Source organism: Amblyomma americanum, chromosome 1, assembly GCF_052857255.1.
Source record: "Amblyomma americanum isolate KBUSLIRL-KWMA chromosome 1, ASM5285725v1, whole genome shotgun sequence".
Lineage (NCBI taxonomy): Eukaryota > Metazoa > Arthropoda > Arachnida > Ixodida > Ixodidae > Amblyomma > Amblyomma americanum.
Window position 1 is genome coordinate 96,086,466 of NC_135497.1, and position 14,656 is coordinate 96,101,121.

Genomic DNA, 14,656 nt, shown 5'->3' on the forward strand with positions numbered 1-14,656 from the left:
TGTGTGTGCCCGTTTGTAGTGTGGCTAGTGTCTCGTAGCACACATTAGTACCTATACTCTGTTTTATACATAAGGTGCAAGGCTACGAAAGGTACGGAAGTAGTCCGTAGTCCGCATGAAGAAACAAAGGGAGGCGTGAAATTGAAAATGAAATTAGTTTTGGGGGAAAGGAAATGGCGCAGTATCTGTCTCGCATATGGGCAGACACCTGAACTGTGCTATAAGGGGAGATAAAGGAGGGAGTGAAAGAAGAAAGGAAGAAAGAGGTGCCGTAGTGAAGGGCTCTGGAATAATTTCGACCACCTGGGGATCTTTAAGTGCACTGGCATCGCACAGCATATGGGCGCCTTAACACTTTCGTGACCGTGGGAAAATCGATAGTTTTCATGTAGTCTGGTAATTATTTTTTTTTTTGCTGCCACAGAAAATTATTCATGTTGAAGTGTATGGTATCAAATTGTAGAAGAAACTATCTTTCCAACGGTATTGATTTCAAACAACATATTTATTAATGATAGTAAGAAAAAATTATCAAAGCAAAAAAATCGCTACAAGAACGAGAAAGATCGATAAAAACATCAAAGCTGCTTTGCACAAAAAAAATATGTTTAAAAAATCGAAATATACATCTCCAACAAAAGAGCCATATGAAATCAGCCTGCAAATATTAGCTCTGTATATACAAAAGCTGTTCAGGTGCATGGCTCTTACGAACCACCGCGCAGCACTCCGGAGCGCGGTTCCAAGGTCCACTCCCGGCGGTCTTCGTGTACAAAACTCCACTCTCTGCACGGCTGCCGGCAAATGGTCCCGTCCGAACGACGTTGACACCCTGCAGATAAGAACTGTGACCTTTAGAACACGCCAGAAATCCTTACGACGCGATAACACGGTCCGAGAAGACAGCAAAACCCACCAGTGGATACCTGTCGATGTTCTGGGGCAGTTTGCCACACTTTCGTCGTCCGTACTGAAGGGATAAAGGACGAATCAAGTCATCTTCTGAGTCTGCTGCTACGATCATCTGCAAATTTGTGACCAGATGTGTTGGAATCCGTTGAAACTCGCCGTTTCCGTGGAGCGGACGCGCGCGACATAGATGCCATCTCGGAAACAACGAGCGCTCGTCACCCCGACTATGCAGGCGCATTACAAATCCCCGCGCGGTGGAAAGGAGAGACGCAACTCCGAAACTGATAAAACAGTCTCTTTAACCCGCTCGATGGCGTTAGCTGTCCATAACGCTCGGAGAGGTGCCAAAATTCAAACTTGTACCATCGCCAATATACTATCGACGGAAATAGGTGCGCTTATGAAAGTTTTAACATTTCACCTCCATCGAAACGCGGCCACCGCGGTTTGGTTCGAACCTGGGAACTCCGGATCAGTAGTAGCCACCGCAGCGGGGGGAGGCGTGTTTTGTGGCCAAGTGGACTAAAGGCACAAGAACGCGACTGTATCATCAGCAATAAGAGCGCATTTATTATTTTTTGCTCAGCACAAGGAACGCCCTACTTTTTGATTGCAGGTGTAGGCAGTGCAAACAAGAGTGCTAACTTTGACAGCATTCCACCTGATGTATGAAATGGAGTATAGTTCGCTGCTAGTCTATCACCTTGACTTGGGGGCAGTGGGAGGAGTCTGTCACTGAATATAAATAACTCTGGGTAATTGTTGATGAAGAATGAAATACAGTCACTGACAAAGTTGCAATAGGATTATTGACATTTCAGGGCCTGTACTGGTGCCTTCTTTATAGTGACACAGACATAAAATAATAATACCTTTGAATGCGTGTCAAGGCAAGCTTTCGTAAATTCCAACTAATGGTGTGTTCTCATTTACAGTAAAAGCTCGTTAATTCGAACTGCAGGGCAACACAGTCACAATCACACTTTGAATGAACCAAAGTTCAAACTAACGAAAGTGAACATAAAATGCGGTACACTGGGATCAGGAAGCATTTGGGTTATAGATTAGGCTTCTGTTCTGAACCACAAACAGCAGAAGGCCTCCTCTTCACTTTGAAAACTTGCACAGCTTATTGTTGAGTCTCTGCATACGCTGAACTAAATGTGCGAATGTGACAAATGGCACAACGTCCTGCACAAAGCTCGCGTTTGGCATACGTTAGTGTGCGAATGCTTATGGGTCGTATACAGCATTGATTTATACTCTTTTGTAACCGCATCTGTGAATGCCATGAGCAGACAACACGCAGGCAACACGCAGACAACGAAGCACGGAGGATTGTTAACGTGCTTTCCTGATTGGCTGAGGAGGTCACTACCTTCCATAGTGCTGCAAGGAACTTATGAGAGGGAGTATAGGCTTGCCCTCTAATCTGGTGTAATGGATGTTGCTGCTTGTTTTAACTTATTATTTTGATGCATAATCTGAAACTAGTGTTTTTTGTATATCCAAGTCACGGGCAAATGTTCCGATTTACAGGCGAATAACAGGCATCATCTGATTGGATGCTAGATGCTCCCGCCACTCTTGCTCTTTGCACTGTTCATTTCTATAGGGAAAAAAAAAATTACCTTCTTACCATGGTCCATTTAGGTCTCTTCGTGGTCTTGGTGTTGTGCTGCTCATTGATTCATTCCTTGTTGATTCATTCCTTGTTTGTACGCTGAAAATGGTAGGCATAAAAATGGTCCATAGAGTTGCACTATGTTTCTCCCAGTTGGTACTTTCCCGGATATGATTTCCCGGCTACCATGTTTGCAATTTAATTTTCATCATTTAATACGTTTAGCAACCAAAACCTCGCGTGTGCAGGCATGCAAGTGGGCCGAACATGAGGGCATGTGACATAAATTGAAATGCAGCAACAGTCACCTATTATGTTGCTTTGCAGTGCCTAGGTGCACGGGAGCGAAGCACAAAAAAGATGGTGTGCTATCATATGAATGGGCTGTTTTTGCAGGGGGCACTACATGAAGAGGATTCGGGGTCTGGGGAATACAGCATGTAAAGACCGCTGCGGCAGTCAGCTTGCCCGCTGTGCTTAAGTGCAAGATGGGCAAAAAATCCGAGGAAGAGATTTTAGCTACTTTCGTCATTGCAGTCGATGGACCGGATGTGTCGCGGAGTTTCTTCTGTGCTTAAGACAACTCAAATGCGGTCTGAATTCTGCGAGCACCAGAGAAGGAGCTGTTCAGACATTGTGGCAACAAATGCTAATTGACTTTAAAAAAATTTTTTTTCTTTGATGTATCAACGAGGCTTTACTGTATTCTTTTAATGCCTTTGTAGATGCTCAGTCTCCCACACAAAGCTGCTCCCACGTTGCCATTCCCCTATCCCCCAGTTTCGATAATTGCGGCCTCAAATGTGGTCAGAATTCTGTGAGCACTAGAAAAGGAGCTGTTCAGACATTGTGCGAACAAACGGTAATTAACATAAACGAAATTTTTTTTTGACGGTATCAACGAGGCTTTACTGTATTCTCTTTTAATGCCCTTGCAGATCCTCAGTCTCCCACACAAAGCTGCTTGCACGTTGTCATTCCCCTACCTCCCAGTTTCGATAATTGTATTTCACACATACCGCAACACACCGCAGTGTTATGTCTCAAGGCAGCAGGTGCATACCTCCAAAATTGCAGAAGCACCACTGTAAATATGCCACGTGGAAAGAAAGCAAAAAGACCATGGCAAGGCGGGTGATGACATTGACATGTAACATACCCTGCAGCTGAAGGAGAAAGGGAAATTTGGCTTGGGGAGGCCAGTTGCCTGGGTGGGTGAGAGGTAACGCCTCTGAGAGGGCCTAGCAGAGAAGCGTGGCAGAGTTGGTTGATTGCAATGGCTGTTACTCTGCTCTTAGTAATGATGGGTCTTTAAAAAAACAAAAAATTGCGGCCACACATTTCAGGATCGATGCCTGACGACCACCGGTGTGTAGTAACTGAAGGATGGAACTTTAGGGCTAGTCATACTTAACATAATAAGCTGTGCTTAATGGGTTTTTACTGAAGCATTCGTATCCCTGAAACAAGGTATCACACATTGGTCTAAAGTTGGAACGTTTTGTGCTGTTCTCATGGTAGCTATCAATTTGCAGCTTCACCTTTTCTATGAAATCTTAAAAAATCCATGACTTAGTTTTAACTGGCTCCAGCTTGACACTTGAAGCTGGTGAACCAAACCAATTAAAGGAGCTCTATCCTGGCCTCGGTTTGGTTCCTACTCATTGGGCTTATGTAGTGAGTGTAAAGCAAATTAAATACGAGGTCCTGGTGTAAAAATTTGGCTTGTTACTTTCCTCAGTGAAATGCTTTTAACAGACAGACATCCACTCCTAGATTTGGGACTGTGCAAAAAAAAAGAAAAGCCTTTTCTCCTTTTCTTTTTCAGACTCTAGTCTTCCCAGACGGCCAGCCTCTTAACATGATTTTGGATGATGGAGGAGACCTAACAGCTCTTGTGCACAACAAGTATCCACAATACCTTCCTGGTAGGTGCATAGTTGCCAGCATGCTTTACTGCTCTGATCAGGACAAAGCTTAGCATCTGCCAGCCTTGAGTAACTGCAGAACGCTGTTGTGGTGTGTTTGTTGGCTTTTTCTTGCGCCATGTTTATGGCACTCTACATTTCAGAGTGCTGATTTACAGTAGAGCCCCTCTACAGTAAAGTGACTCGGACCAGCAAAAATCTTGATTATATTAGGGTCTTTACTACAGTAGAACCCCGCTGTAGTAAACTCAGTTATAGTAAAAACTCAGATATATCAAAGTGAAGATGCGGTCCCATTTCGCCTTCCATAGACAACTGAACATTTTTTTTTTTTGTTATAGTAAAGATTTTTTTTTCGAAGAAACGGCTGTAGTAAAGAGCGTCTGGCCGTGGCGATGTACTTCCCACGGAATGATGACATCGTGGCACGCGCGAAATCTAGGATCGCAAGGCAGGCACCGAATGCGCTCGTTGAGGTGGCTTTGCCTACCACCAAGCTTGAGAGCTGCGAGGAGAAGCCAACTTTTCGAAAGCCTTGCGGGCGTAATGCAAAGAGCGCACACAAAGAAAGTAAAGCTGGCTATGAACATGGAAAGAAGGTGGCACGGGTCGCTCAACAAGAAAAGCCAATAAAAGTGCAGTGAGGAGCAGAAAAGGGAAGAAAAGGGCATGCATTCTTAGCATGGCAGCGCGAAGCGTGGGGAAGCAGCGGCAAGAAACGGAGGTGCAGCGGAGCTGCGTAGGTGCTTTTGCCATGCTTGACTTTGTCACGTGCGTTTATTAAAATGGCCATGACATGGTCGTTCTTCATATTGCAGTTTTGTGCTTCAGTAACTAGTACAAGAGCTTATGATTCAGTTTCCGAAATTTGGCTGCCCTTGACGCGCTCTATATTGCAAAAAATGTGATTGGGAAACTGCTCCCACTGGCAGCGAACGCCATATTGAATGCTATCGTGACGTCACCAGGGCATACACGGAGCAACGTTGTCTGCTCTCGTTGCTGCAATGTGCGCAGTAGAGTCACTAAATAAAGACTTAGAGTACCGGCACTCTTTTCTCCTATTGTTCTGTGCCGCCGCCACGATCATTGGTCAGTTTGCATCACGTGATATTTGTTTACACTGCGACTGTTCATGGGGGCTGCCATTTTGTGGCTTATGCGTTTTCAGTCGGGCAACTGTGGTAGTCCTAGTGCTGCGACGCCGCGAGTGCTGCCGGTAACCGACTCAGTGACCAGGGATTCCGCGCCTCGCAGCATTTCAGCTCCGCACGACGAAAGCATAAACTGAAGGCAACAGCTGTACCGTTTGCATCTGAGCGGCTCCATGCCGTACGGCTACGATCCCCGCCGCAGCGCAGGGTGGCTAACAGCGTTGTTTACAAAATGGCCGGGCCAAAGTTATTGGCGAGGTCGCCGAAGCGGCAATCTGGCAACAATGATAAACAACAAAATGGCCGCCTCTGTTTACCGCCGTGCTGCAGTGACGGTACTCTAAGTCTTTATTTAGTGACTCTAGTGCGCAGCAGCGAGGTCCCACTCGCCACTTTACTTCCGCGGTCGATCGAAGTAGCTGTCGTCCCCCATATATGAGTGGCTGGTGCTGTAGAAGCGTTGATAATAGTAACGCAGTTATGCTTCGGTATAGGGATAGGGTCCGGTTACACTAGGCCGATGGGACGGCGATCGGCGGTCGGTTGGCTGGTCGGTATGCAAATGCCATCGTTGACGCACTGGTCTGTCAAGCTAGACCGACGACGATGCCAGCACGACCAACGACCTCATATCGCAGTAGTGTAAAGAGTGAACTTAGTGGGAACTGGCAGAGTGTGGTGGGGGACTAGTTGGTATGACATTAGCCACGGCGACATACGCGATGTGTGTGCACCAGAAAGCACCAGTGCTTTCATTCGGTGCCTGCCCGGTGAATAGACGGCCCGAAAAACTGCGCTTGTGTACCTTATCCTTATCGAAAAAAGCGAAACTAGTGACTGCATTTCATACGTTCACACTGTCTTACTAATCAGCGAGGAACCCTTGCCAGATGCTTGAATTTCAACCGACGGTGGGCCACCAGCCCCTTTCGTTACGATTCCTAGCGAGTACGCAGGATTCGTGTGTGCGATTTCGGCGATTGCGGAGAGCGAGTTCGCAAGTTTTAGCGTCTGAATATAGCTGTCGAGCGTAGTTTTGGACACAGTACCCTCAAAGCGACAACTGCCTACATCGCAGGGCGCTAGTACAATAAGGGGGAAGTGCCGATATGTGGCCCGGTCTGCACAGCATGTGCTGAAGGCAGCCAGCAGCAGCCATCGGCGTCGACTGTGGACAGCAAATCTGGTTGTTTTCATTAATTCAAGTTATGTCCGAACGTATTTTTAGTTACAGCGCTTTAAAATTAAATACTGATGACATAAGAGGAAGCAGATTCAATTAGCGGGAAGCGCTGGTCCTACACGAAGCGTTTCCCAAGCAGGCGATATAGCATCAGCAGCACTTATTGCAGTGTTATCATAGTGTGTAAATGAGTAAAACTACAATTTGTGAGCAATACTACATAATATTTAAGATAAGGAGAGCCCACCTTGCGTTGTATGCCAAGCAAACGAGCAATACTGTTTGCACATACCTATGTAAACAACCCTGCTAGTGCGGGGCTGCAGTTGTCGTGATCGTCGCATTCCTAGGCCACAATATGCACACACAGTAAACACTAAATGATGTACTATTATTTTCAAGCACTCATTTAGACTGTGGCGACTATTCATCAGTGCGGGCAGTGAAAGCATTCGAGTTGTGTAGGGTTTTGCAAGCGGCTTGGTAACTGCAAAAGGGCTCTACGAGCTGAAGGGAATCTGTGTTCGACTTGCAATTAATGCACACATGCAGCGGGGAAGTCGTCTCATACAGCACTTTTCTCTGCTCCTTTTGTGCCTCAAGGTTACTCTAGTGCCACCTTGTGATAATTTGAGTTCAATTATCGAGCCGATGACTAGAGGACAAGAAATTGGTAGCCAGCTAGAAAATGCCGCGGCTTTCACGGCGCACATCGGCTCAGGCATGCACGGCACGTGCCACTTTTCACATACGGGAGCACTTGACTGCTCAAAAGAAACCACAGTCATAACATAAAAATAACATGTTTATGAGTGTAAATAATAATGCAGGGCTCCATTGATTTGTTTCCTCAACAATCGGAAAAGGTGTGCCACGAGCAAGTCCGCTTTTTTAAGGATCACTCGGGTCGCGTACTAAGTTGACGGCTCCTGAAAAGAAAACACTGAATATGCATTTTATTTCAGTAAGCTAAAAAAAGAACTTTTCGAGCGACCACCATCTACGGCGTGAATGCAAGCACCTCAACAGGGCGCCAAAGTATCATGGTTGTTGCCCAAATGTCCATGATACATTGACCAAGTCAGAGCCGTGCATGAAATGGATCGGAGTAGACAACTCACAGCCCCAAGGACTTTCATAAGTTGGCTTCTCCTCACAGCTTCAGCTGTGTGGTGAAGCTATCTCAAAGAGCACTGTGTTATGGTCTTTGGTACCCATTTGCCTCCAAATGTTGGCCTCGCGTGCCGCATTATCATCATTCCGCGGGAAGTACGTTGCCACAGCCAGTTGCCCTTTACTATAGCCGTTTCTTTGAGAATCTTTACTATAACCGAAAAAAATGTACGAACCATGGAAGCCGAAATGGGACCGCAGTTTTAACAATATCCAAGTTTACTATAGCGAGGTTCTACTGTACGAACGTTTTTGACTGGCCACTTTACTGAAGTGCTTTCTACTGAAAACCACTCGCTCATTACCATCTTTCATTTCTTGGCAATAGTGCATGTTCAACAGTTTTGTTTAGATGGCAGAATGGGCTTGTTGCTAATTCATTGTGAAGAAAACCATAGAGAAGAGAACATGGTGACAGGAGCGCTCGTATCATGTTCTTTTCTGCACTGGTCTCTCATGGTGCCGCTTGTGCCACGTAAGCCCTAAGCAGAGTGCAAAGACAAGATCCTCAGCTGCACTTGGCATCTGTAGCTGGGGGCTCCATTTTCTGTTCTGTGTATGAGTGCATCTGAACATATTTCCACTTATATTCATCATCCTATCTGCCAGGTATACGGGGCCTGTCTGAGGAAACTACTACTGGTGTACATCAACTCTACAAGATGAAAAGTGAAGGGAAGCTCAAAATTCCTTGCATCAATGTCAACGACTCTGTTACTAAGGTAAGTAGTTACAAGGCTGGTAATGTAGGCACTACCGTATTCCCGCGATTCTAAGCACCTCCTGTTCGTAAAAAGATTTTAAAAAAAAGTTTTTTGTGTTGCTTCAACTCGAAACCACACGCCAAACGCGTATTACAGATGACCCCTATAACGCTCGCTATCGGCGCGCATCATTTTTGCGTCATTTTTTTGTGAATTTAAGTCATATTAAATGATATCTCTCTCATTTCTCTTGCTGAGATATCACTATGAAAAAGTGGTGGCGGGTCACTTTATAATTTTTTATTCTAATCTAAAATTACATTTGAAATCTCATTTCGAATTTCAGGGGCATTGTGATTGTGAGGGGCGGGGGGGGGGGGGGGGGGGGGGGGGCTTAGAATTGAGTAAATATGGCAATTTTAATGCATTGATGCCCTTAGAGAAATGGAGCCATTATATTACAGGTCTCTGGTAGGAACTTGGCAATCACAATTCAGAAACTTACTCTGGCTAAGACACTTGGCCACATGCACACATAGACAGAGGTGGTTTTTTTGGGTATATCTTTTTGTAGTGTGCTTTGTAGTAGCTTCTTCTTCTTTGTGTGTGTGTTGCCCCAAGAAAAAAGTGCATTGGTCATGTCTTTGTTAATGTATCTACAGTTAAACCTAGATATAATGAAGCTGAAAAAAGTCAGCGCTTTTTTGTTACATGAAGTTTTCACAAGAAGACTCGAAAGGACAATGCAGGACACAAACCAGGATAAGAAATAAATGTTGGTCAGATCATCTTGAAAATGTTTGCAGAAAACCTTGTTACTTGAAGTCATCGACGCTGAGAACCTTTTGTGATCGCACTGATAGCACGACTGCAGCTCAAGCAACGTCGCTGCACGTGGAGTGGGGAGGATGGGGGAGGTGAGGCCACCACAGTCGAGCTAGGGGAAAGCGTGTGTGGTCGCGTCGCATGTGGAGGCACATGCTTCTTCGCAACCCTGCAGGGGCATCTGCAACATGCAGATGATGGTTAGTTGCGGCACCGTGGTTTCCCGAGCATCCGCAGGGAGAACCCCGCAGGGAGAACCCCGCAGGGGGATATTGGTGAGCAGTGCACCACCATGGATCCGAGCAGCCAGGCTCAGCCATGCGTGGCAGCGCACTGTGCGGGGAAAAGGAGATCCTTGTGATAGAGCCGATGCCCGAGCATTTGGACCTTTAAAGGTGCACTAAAGAGGAATCTGAACTCTTTTTACCACGGGAACTGGACCTACACGTTCCAAGCATTCTTAGAAACTTCAAATTGCTGTCCTGTGCAGCCGATTTCCCTAGTTTAAATCGGATTAATCGTCCCGGCTCCTGCCTTTTTTTTTTTTTAAACGCTGAAAGTAGGAGGAGTCAACCAATGCGGGGAGTGCCTTTCAGCCAGTCCCGTGGCAGCTTCGGTTTCGCTTTTATTTTGTTTGTTAGGTTTCTGTGAATAAATAGTTTCAGTCGCAGACAATATAGCAGCTATAGCAATTAGGCCCACAGAAATAAAAATCCGCATGTGCTCTCACTCTGCCGACGGCAGAGTGGCAAGCCACCACGGTACTGGCTGAAAGGTACTCCACGCATTGGTTGACTCCTCCTACCTTCAGTGTTGAGTTAAAAAAGAAAAGGTGGGAGCCGGAACATTTAATATGATTTAAATTGGGGAAATCGGCCGCACAGCTCAATAATTAGAAGTTTCTAATAATGCTCGGAACGTGTAGATCGAGTTCCCACGGTAAAAAGACGAGTTCAGATTCCTCTTAAGTGCACCTTTAAGGCCCCTCGGTGGAAGCAACACACCACTTTGTCCCCAGCTTCCCGTAGACGGCACCTCCAGACTGACCTGACTGGGAGAAATCAGCATTCGCCTCTTCCTATCCTTCCCTCCATCTTTCACTTTCATATTGTCCTATCTCACAACTTTCCTGTCTTCCTTTGTTTTGTTTTTTCTTTCCTTTTTCCTGGTAGCTAGGGTTAACCTAGTGTTAGATTATATTGGGTTATAGTTGAGATGTAGGGCTGAAGTGGGCAGGACTTGCTTGCAAGTTCCTGTCTCATCCCCTCGCTGGGCTCCGTGGTGGGCGGCTGGCACCATGGCTGAACATGCACCATATTCTATGGCTCCACCTCCCACAGAAAATGATCATGCTCTGAAAAGAGTGCGGACCAAAGACATCACTGCCCTGTGCTTCTGAAAAACAAAAGAAAACATTTCCAAAGTACCATGTCTGCAGTGAAAAAACTGCCAGAACAGTGTCTCTCTTGGTATTCTAACTGGTGCCCTGGACACATGCATAACACGCCACCTGCCAGCTCTGGCAGGTGGCTCGTGAAGAGCTGCACTCAAGGTGGTCGGTTGGGTTTGTGCAGACATGTCCATGTGATATGGGTGAATGTAGGGGTAGCGCCACACCAAGGGCATGCATCTATGTGTAATTTTTGGATGAAGGTGATGGAGGTGGTGGAGATTAGGGCTTTAAAGGTCTGAACTCTCCAAAGAAGGTAGGAGTCTTTCGGGGAAAGGTGTTTGTGGAATGGGGGGTATAGACACCTGTCGAGATGCAAGGTTTCTAGGCATGTGGCATAGCGGGTGCATGCAGGTTGAGGATGCCCCACTCAGTGAGTTTTATCGTGAGCTTGGGTATCGGCACTGATGTTTCCAGCCAGGCCCTCGTAGCTAGGGACCGAGGTAATGACATAGTCTTGTTGGGGAGTATTCCCCAGAATGTGGGGAGCTTGCCTTGGGACATGACTGCTTGTGTAAGCTCGACAGGCTGCCTGTGAGACGGTGAAGATATGCGAGCTGTGGGGATGGGCATCACTCTATTAAATGGTGAGGGCGATTGTGATTGCTTAGCGGTGTGGTCTGGTGCTCGGAAAGAAGTGGCCAGGTATGAAGTGTTGCAGTCTACTGCTGCGCAGACATATGTTTGTGGGTGGGGATAGGAGGCAATATCTATGTAGATGGCTGTGGCAAAGATGTTTGCCACACTGTTTGCAAAGATGTCGAAGGCCATTCGAAGTTCGTGGTGCATGTGGTGGGGGATAGGGTCGAGGTGGAGATGGGTGCGGATGTCAGTGTAGAGGACTCCCATGAGGGTCTGAGAGTGGCCTGGGGGTTGCCAGTGTGGTGGAGAGTGGCTCTACCTGCTGATGGGGGTGAGCTGACCAGTGCGTTGGAAGTCGAGGACCGTGTCACGGAGTTACTCAAAGCGGTTGTGAATGAAAGGGGGTTGTGTCTGTAGACGTGCACATTGGGAGACCGAGAGCAGTCTGTAGAGTGTGCGGATTAAGATGTGGACCTGATTCAGGGTAGTGTGTGTGGTGATATGGGAGGCCATATCGTGTGCGGCTGATGGCGAAGTGCCATGGCTAAACAAGTGTTGTCTTCCTTAGGCATGCCCTGTGGTGCCCTGGTTTGGTTTATGGTGGTTTAATGTCCCAAAGCGACTCGGGTTATGAGGGACGCCATAGTGAAGGGCTCCGGAAATTGAAACCACTTGGGGTTCTTAACGTGCACTGACATCGCACAGTACACGGGCCTCTGGAATTTAGCCTCCATCGAAATTCGACTGCCGCGGCCGAGATCGAAACCAGTGTCTTTCAGGTCAGCAGCCGAGTGCCAGAACTGCTAAGCCACCGCGTTGTCGTATGCCAGCGAATCATGTGGGCAACGTTACGGATGGATGTACAAAGAGTGGTGATGGTATGGGTGGGTTTGCCGTCATCGTGGATCCAGAGACCAAGGACTCACACAAGCAGGTGCTCCATGATGGGATGTTTGTGAATTTTGTAGGCAGATAGGGCTGGGTGACGTGTAGAGTGTCTGAACATGAAAACTTCAGATACGCACTGTGAACGATGCGGGAGGCCATTACGATACCGGAGCAGTTCTGCTTCGGTATTCCCGACAGTATGCATGCAATAAAGCATTGATCGGAATGTAAAAAATTGTCGTTGCTGTGCTGTTCTCATCTCAAAGTCAGGCAACCATTGCCCAGTATTTCACCGAATAAATTTACCATGATGCAAGCAGTTCTTGGCAGTTTCTTCAGGGGTCATTTGATAATATGAACATTTTTCCCCGGTCCCTTCAAGTTTGAATGAACAACTTTTTACTGTAGTCTTGGCTATTAACTTGTTTTTTCCTGTCCTTGGGAATGTGTGTGAATAAATAGTGAAGTGCTAAAATCTGGCATGAAAAAGTTCTTGTGAAGAATGTGAAAAATTACTAAGACCTGTTGATACTGTATCGATGGTAATTGTGCACCGCTCACTATTCACATGCATGGATGCATTCACACAATACTATTACACATGATGAAAATTATTGTTGTGCGTGAACTGCATTCCTGAAGCAAATTTCAGATTTTTGTGTAAGAAGTGAAAAGAAAAGCAAATAGCTTTGACAGAACAGTGAAAGCTGTTTGCTAGAGCTTTGTTTTGTTATAGCGTTCCATAATAATTCGTCTATATTGGCGTGCAGTAGAGATCCACAACCCTATATTTTTGGTGACCTCAGCCTGGCTGTGTCCTAGCATGAGCTAAATCCTTACCTATAACATTACTACAAAGACGAGATTCATAAAAATAGTGTGTGTATCGTGATATGATTTTTAAAAAAAACTTACTGGAATTTCTCAGTGGCTTATATATAACGAATAGTAAAGTGTGTTGGTGTTGCTTCCCTTGATGAAATTTTGTATCTTGAAAACACATTTGTGCTTTGAATATATGTGTGTAAATGGTAAGCTCTTCTCACACATTTACATATCCCATTTGATATGTATTTGTTATTATTTGGAGGGGTGTTGACCACATGGGATATTAAGTGGCTGTGATTTATTTGTGCAACTGTATGAAATAAGTAGCTTGCAAGCTAAAGCGTTTGGCTAGAAAAACAAAGCAGTATTCCTTGGATAATTTTGCATATCAGATTCCGCTAATGAACCTTTGCTATCCTGTTTGCAGAGCAAGTTTGACAACTTGTATGGCTGCCGTGAATCGCTAGCTGATGGCATCAAGCGAGCTACAGACATTATGCTTGCTGGAAAAGTGGCTTGTGTAGCTGGTTTTGGTGATGTTGGCAAGGGTTGTGCACAGTCCCTGCGTGGCTTTGGATGCCGAGTGCTCATCACAGAAGTTGATCCCATCAATGCACTGCAGGCTGCCATGGAAGGTATGAAATGTGACAATATGTAACCAAAAAAAGAAAGCAAACAAATTTTTTGGATTGTTTCGCCTTTAACTATGAAGCAACAAATTGCAGGAACTGCCATGTTAAGAATCACTGATTGGTTGTGTCATCTGCTTTGCCTTCGTATTTACTAAAGTGTTAGTTTTTATAGTGACAGCTGTTAAGGGCTCATTCTCTGTGTGTAGTAGTAGTAGTAACAAGTACAGTAAAACCTCATTGATAAGAGTTAAACAAAAAGGGATAAAAATGTATTATCCAGGGAAACCACCTAATTTCGGAAAAATTTAATTGCACTATGTTCAAAGGCATTTATTGTCAATTTCAAATCATACAAGTGTCGATCAGCATTTTTTTTTTTTTTTTTTTGGCACAACGCCTGAAGAGATCTTTTTCTGGTTGGTGCAGAGTTCGGTCCACATTTTCGTTGTCTTAAATGCGGAAAGAGCTTCGCAACACATACAGTCCGTCGACGTCAATAGCAAAAGTGCCCCAAATCACTCCCTGGTCGTCTTTGGATGCTTTGCCGCTTTGCACCCATGCGCTGCGAAGAATGCATCACAGTGGCGAATTGTAGCAGTTTTTGCTTTTCATGCCATGTTCCCCAGACCCACCCCACTCGTATGTAAGCATATCATTATATAGTTCTCAGATACTTTATCCTTAGGAACTGCAAAGAAGCTGCTGTGTTTGCCCTATTCACGTCGCGTTCCTCATTAGACGATTTCCCGGTTCATGCGCTTTGTAACTACACA

At 45.7% G+C, this 14,656-nt stretch overlaps 1 protein-coding gene and 1 long non-coding RNA gene across 3 annotated transcripts in view; one reads left to right on the forward strand and one right to left on the reverse strand.

Moving 5' to 3' along the window:
• Ahcy (adenosylhomocysteinase) overlaps positions 1-14,656 on the forward strand; it is a 37,268-nt gene that overhangs the window by 12,296 nt on the left and 10,316 nt on the right. Inside the window, exons 4-6 of the mRNA XM_077646268.1 lie at positions 4,365-4,464; positions 8,584-8,696; positions 13,679-13,886. Coding sequence (XP_077502394.1) covers positions 4,365-4,464; positions 8,584-8,696; positions 13,679-13,886 — 421 coding nt within the window. The remainder of the gene's footprint in view (positions 1-4,364; positions 4,465-8,583; positions 8,697-13,678; positions 13,887-14,656) is intronic.
• Positions 348-4,251, reverse strand: LOC144113280 (uncharacterized). Of its 2 annotated transcripts, none has more exons than XR_013310719.1 (3): positions 2,544-4,251; positions 917-1,024; positions 348-832 (listed from the first exon to the last, which is right to left on the reverse strand). It is a non-coding gene; the product is annotated as an uncharacterized LOC144113280 (long non-coding RNA). The 2 variants fall into 2 exon arrangements; XR_013310720.1 differs by having other exon boundaries at positions 349-832; positions 2,552-4,251.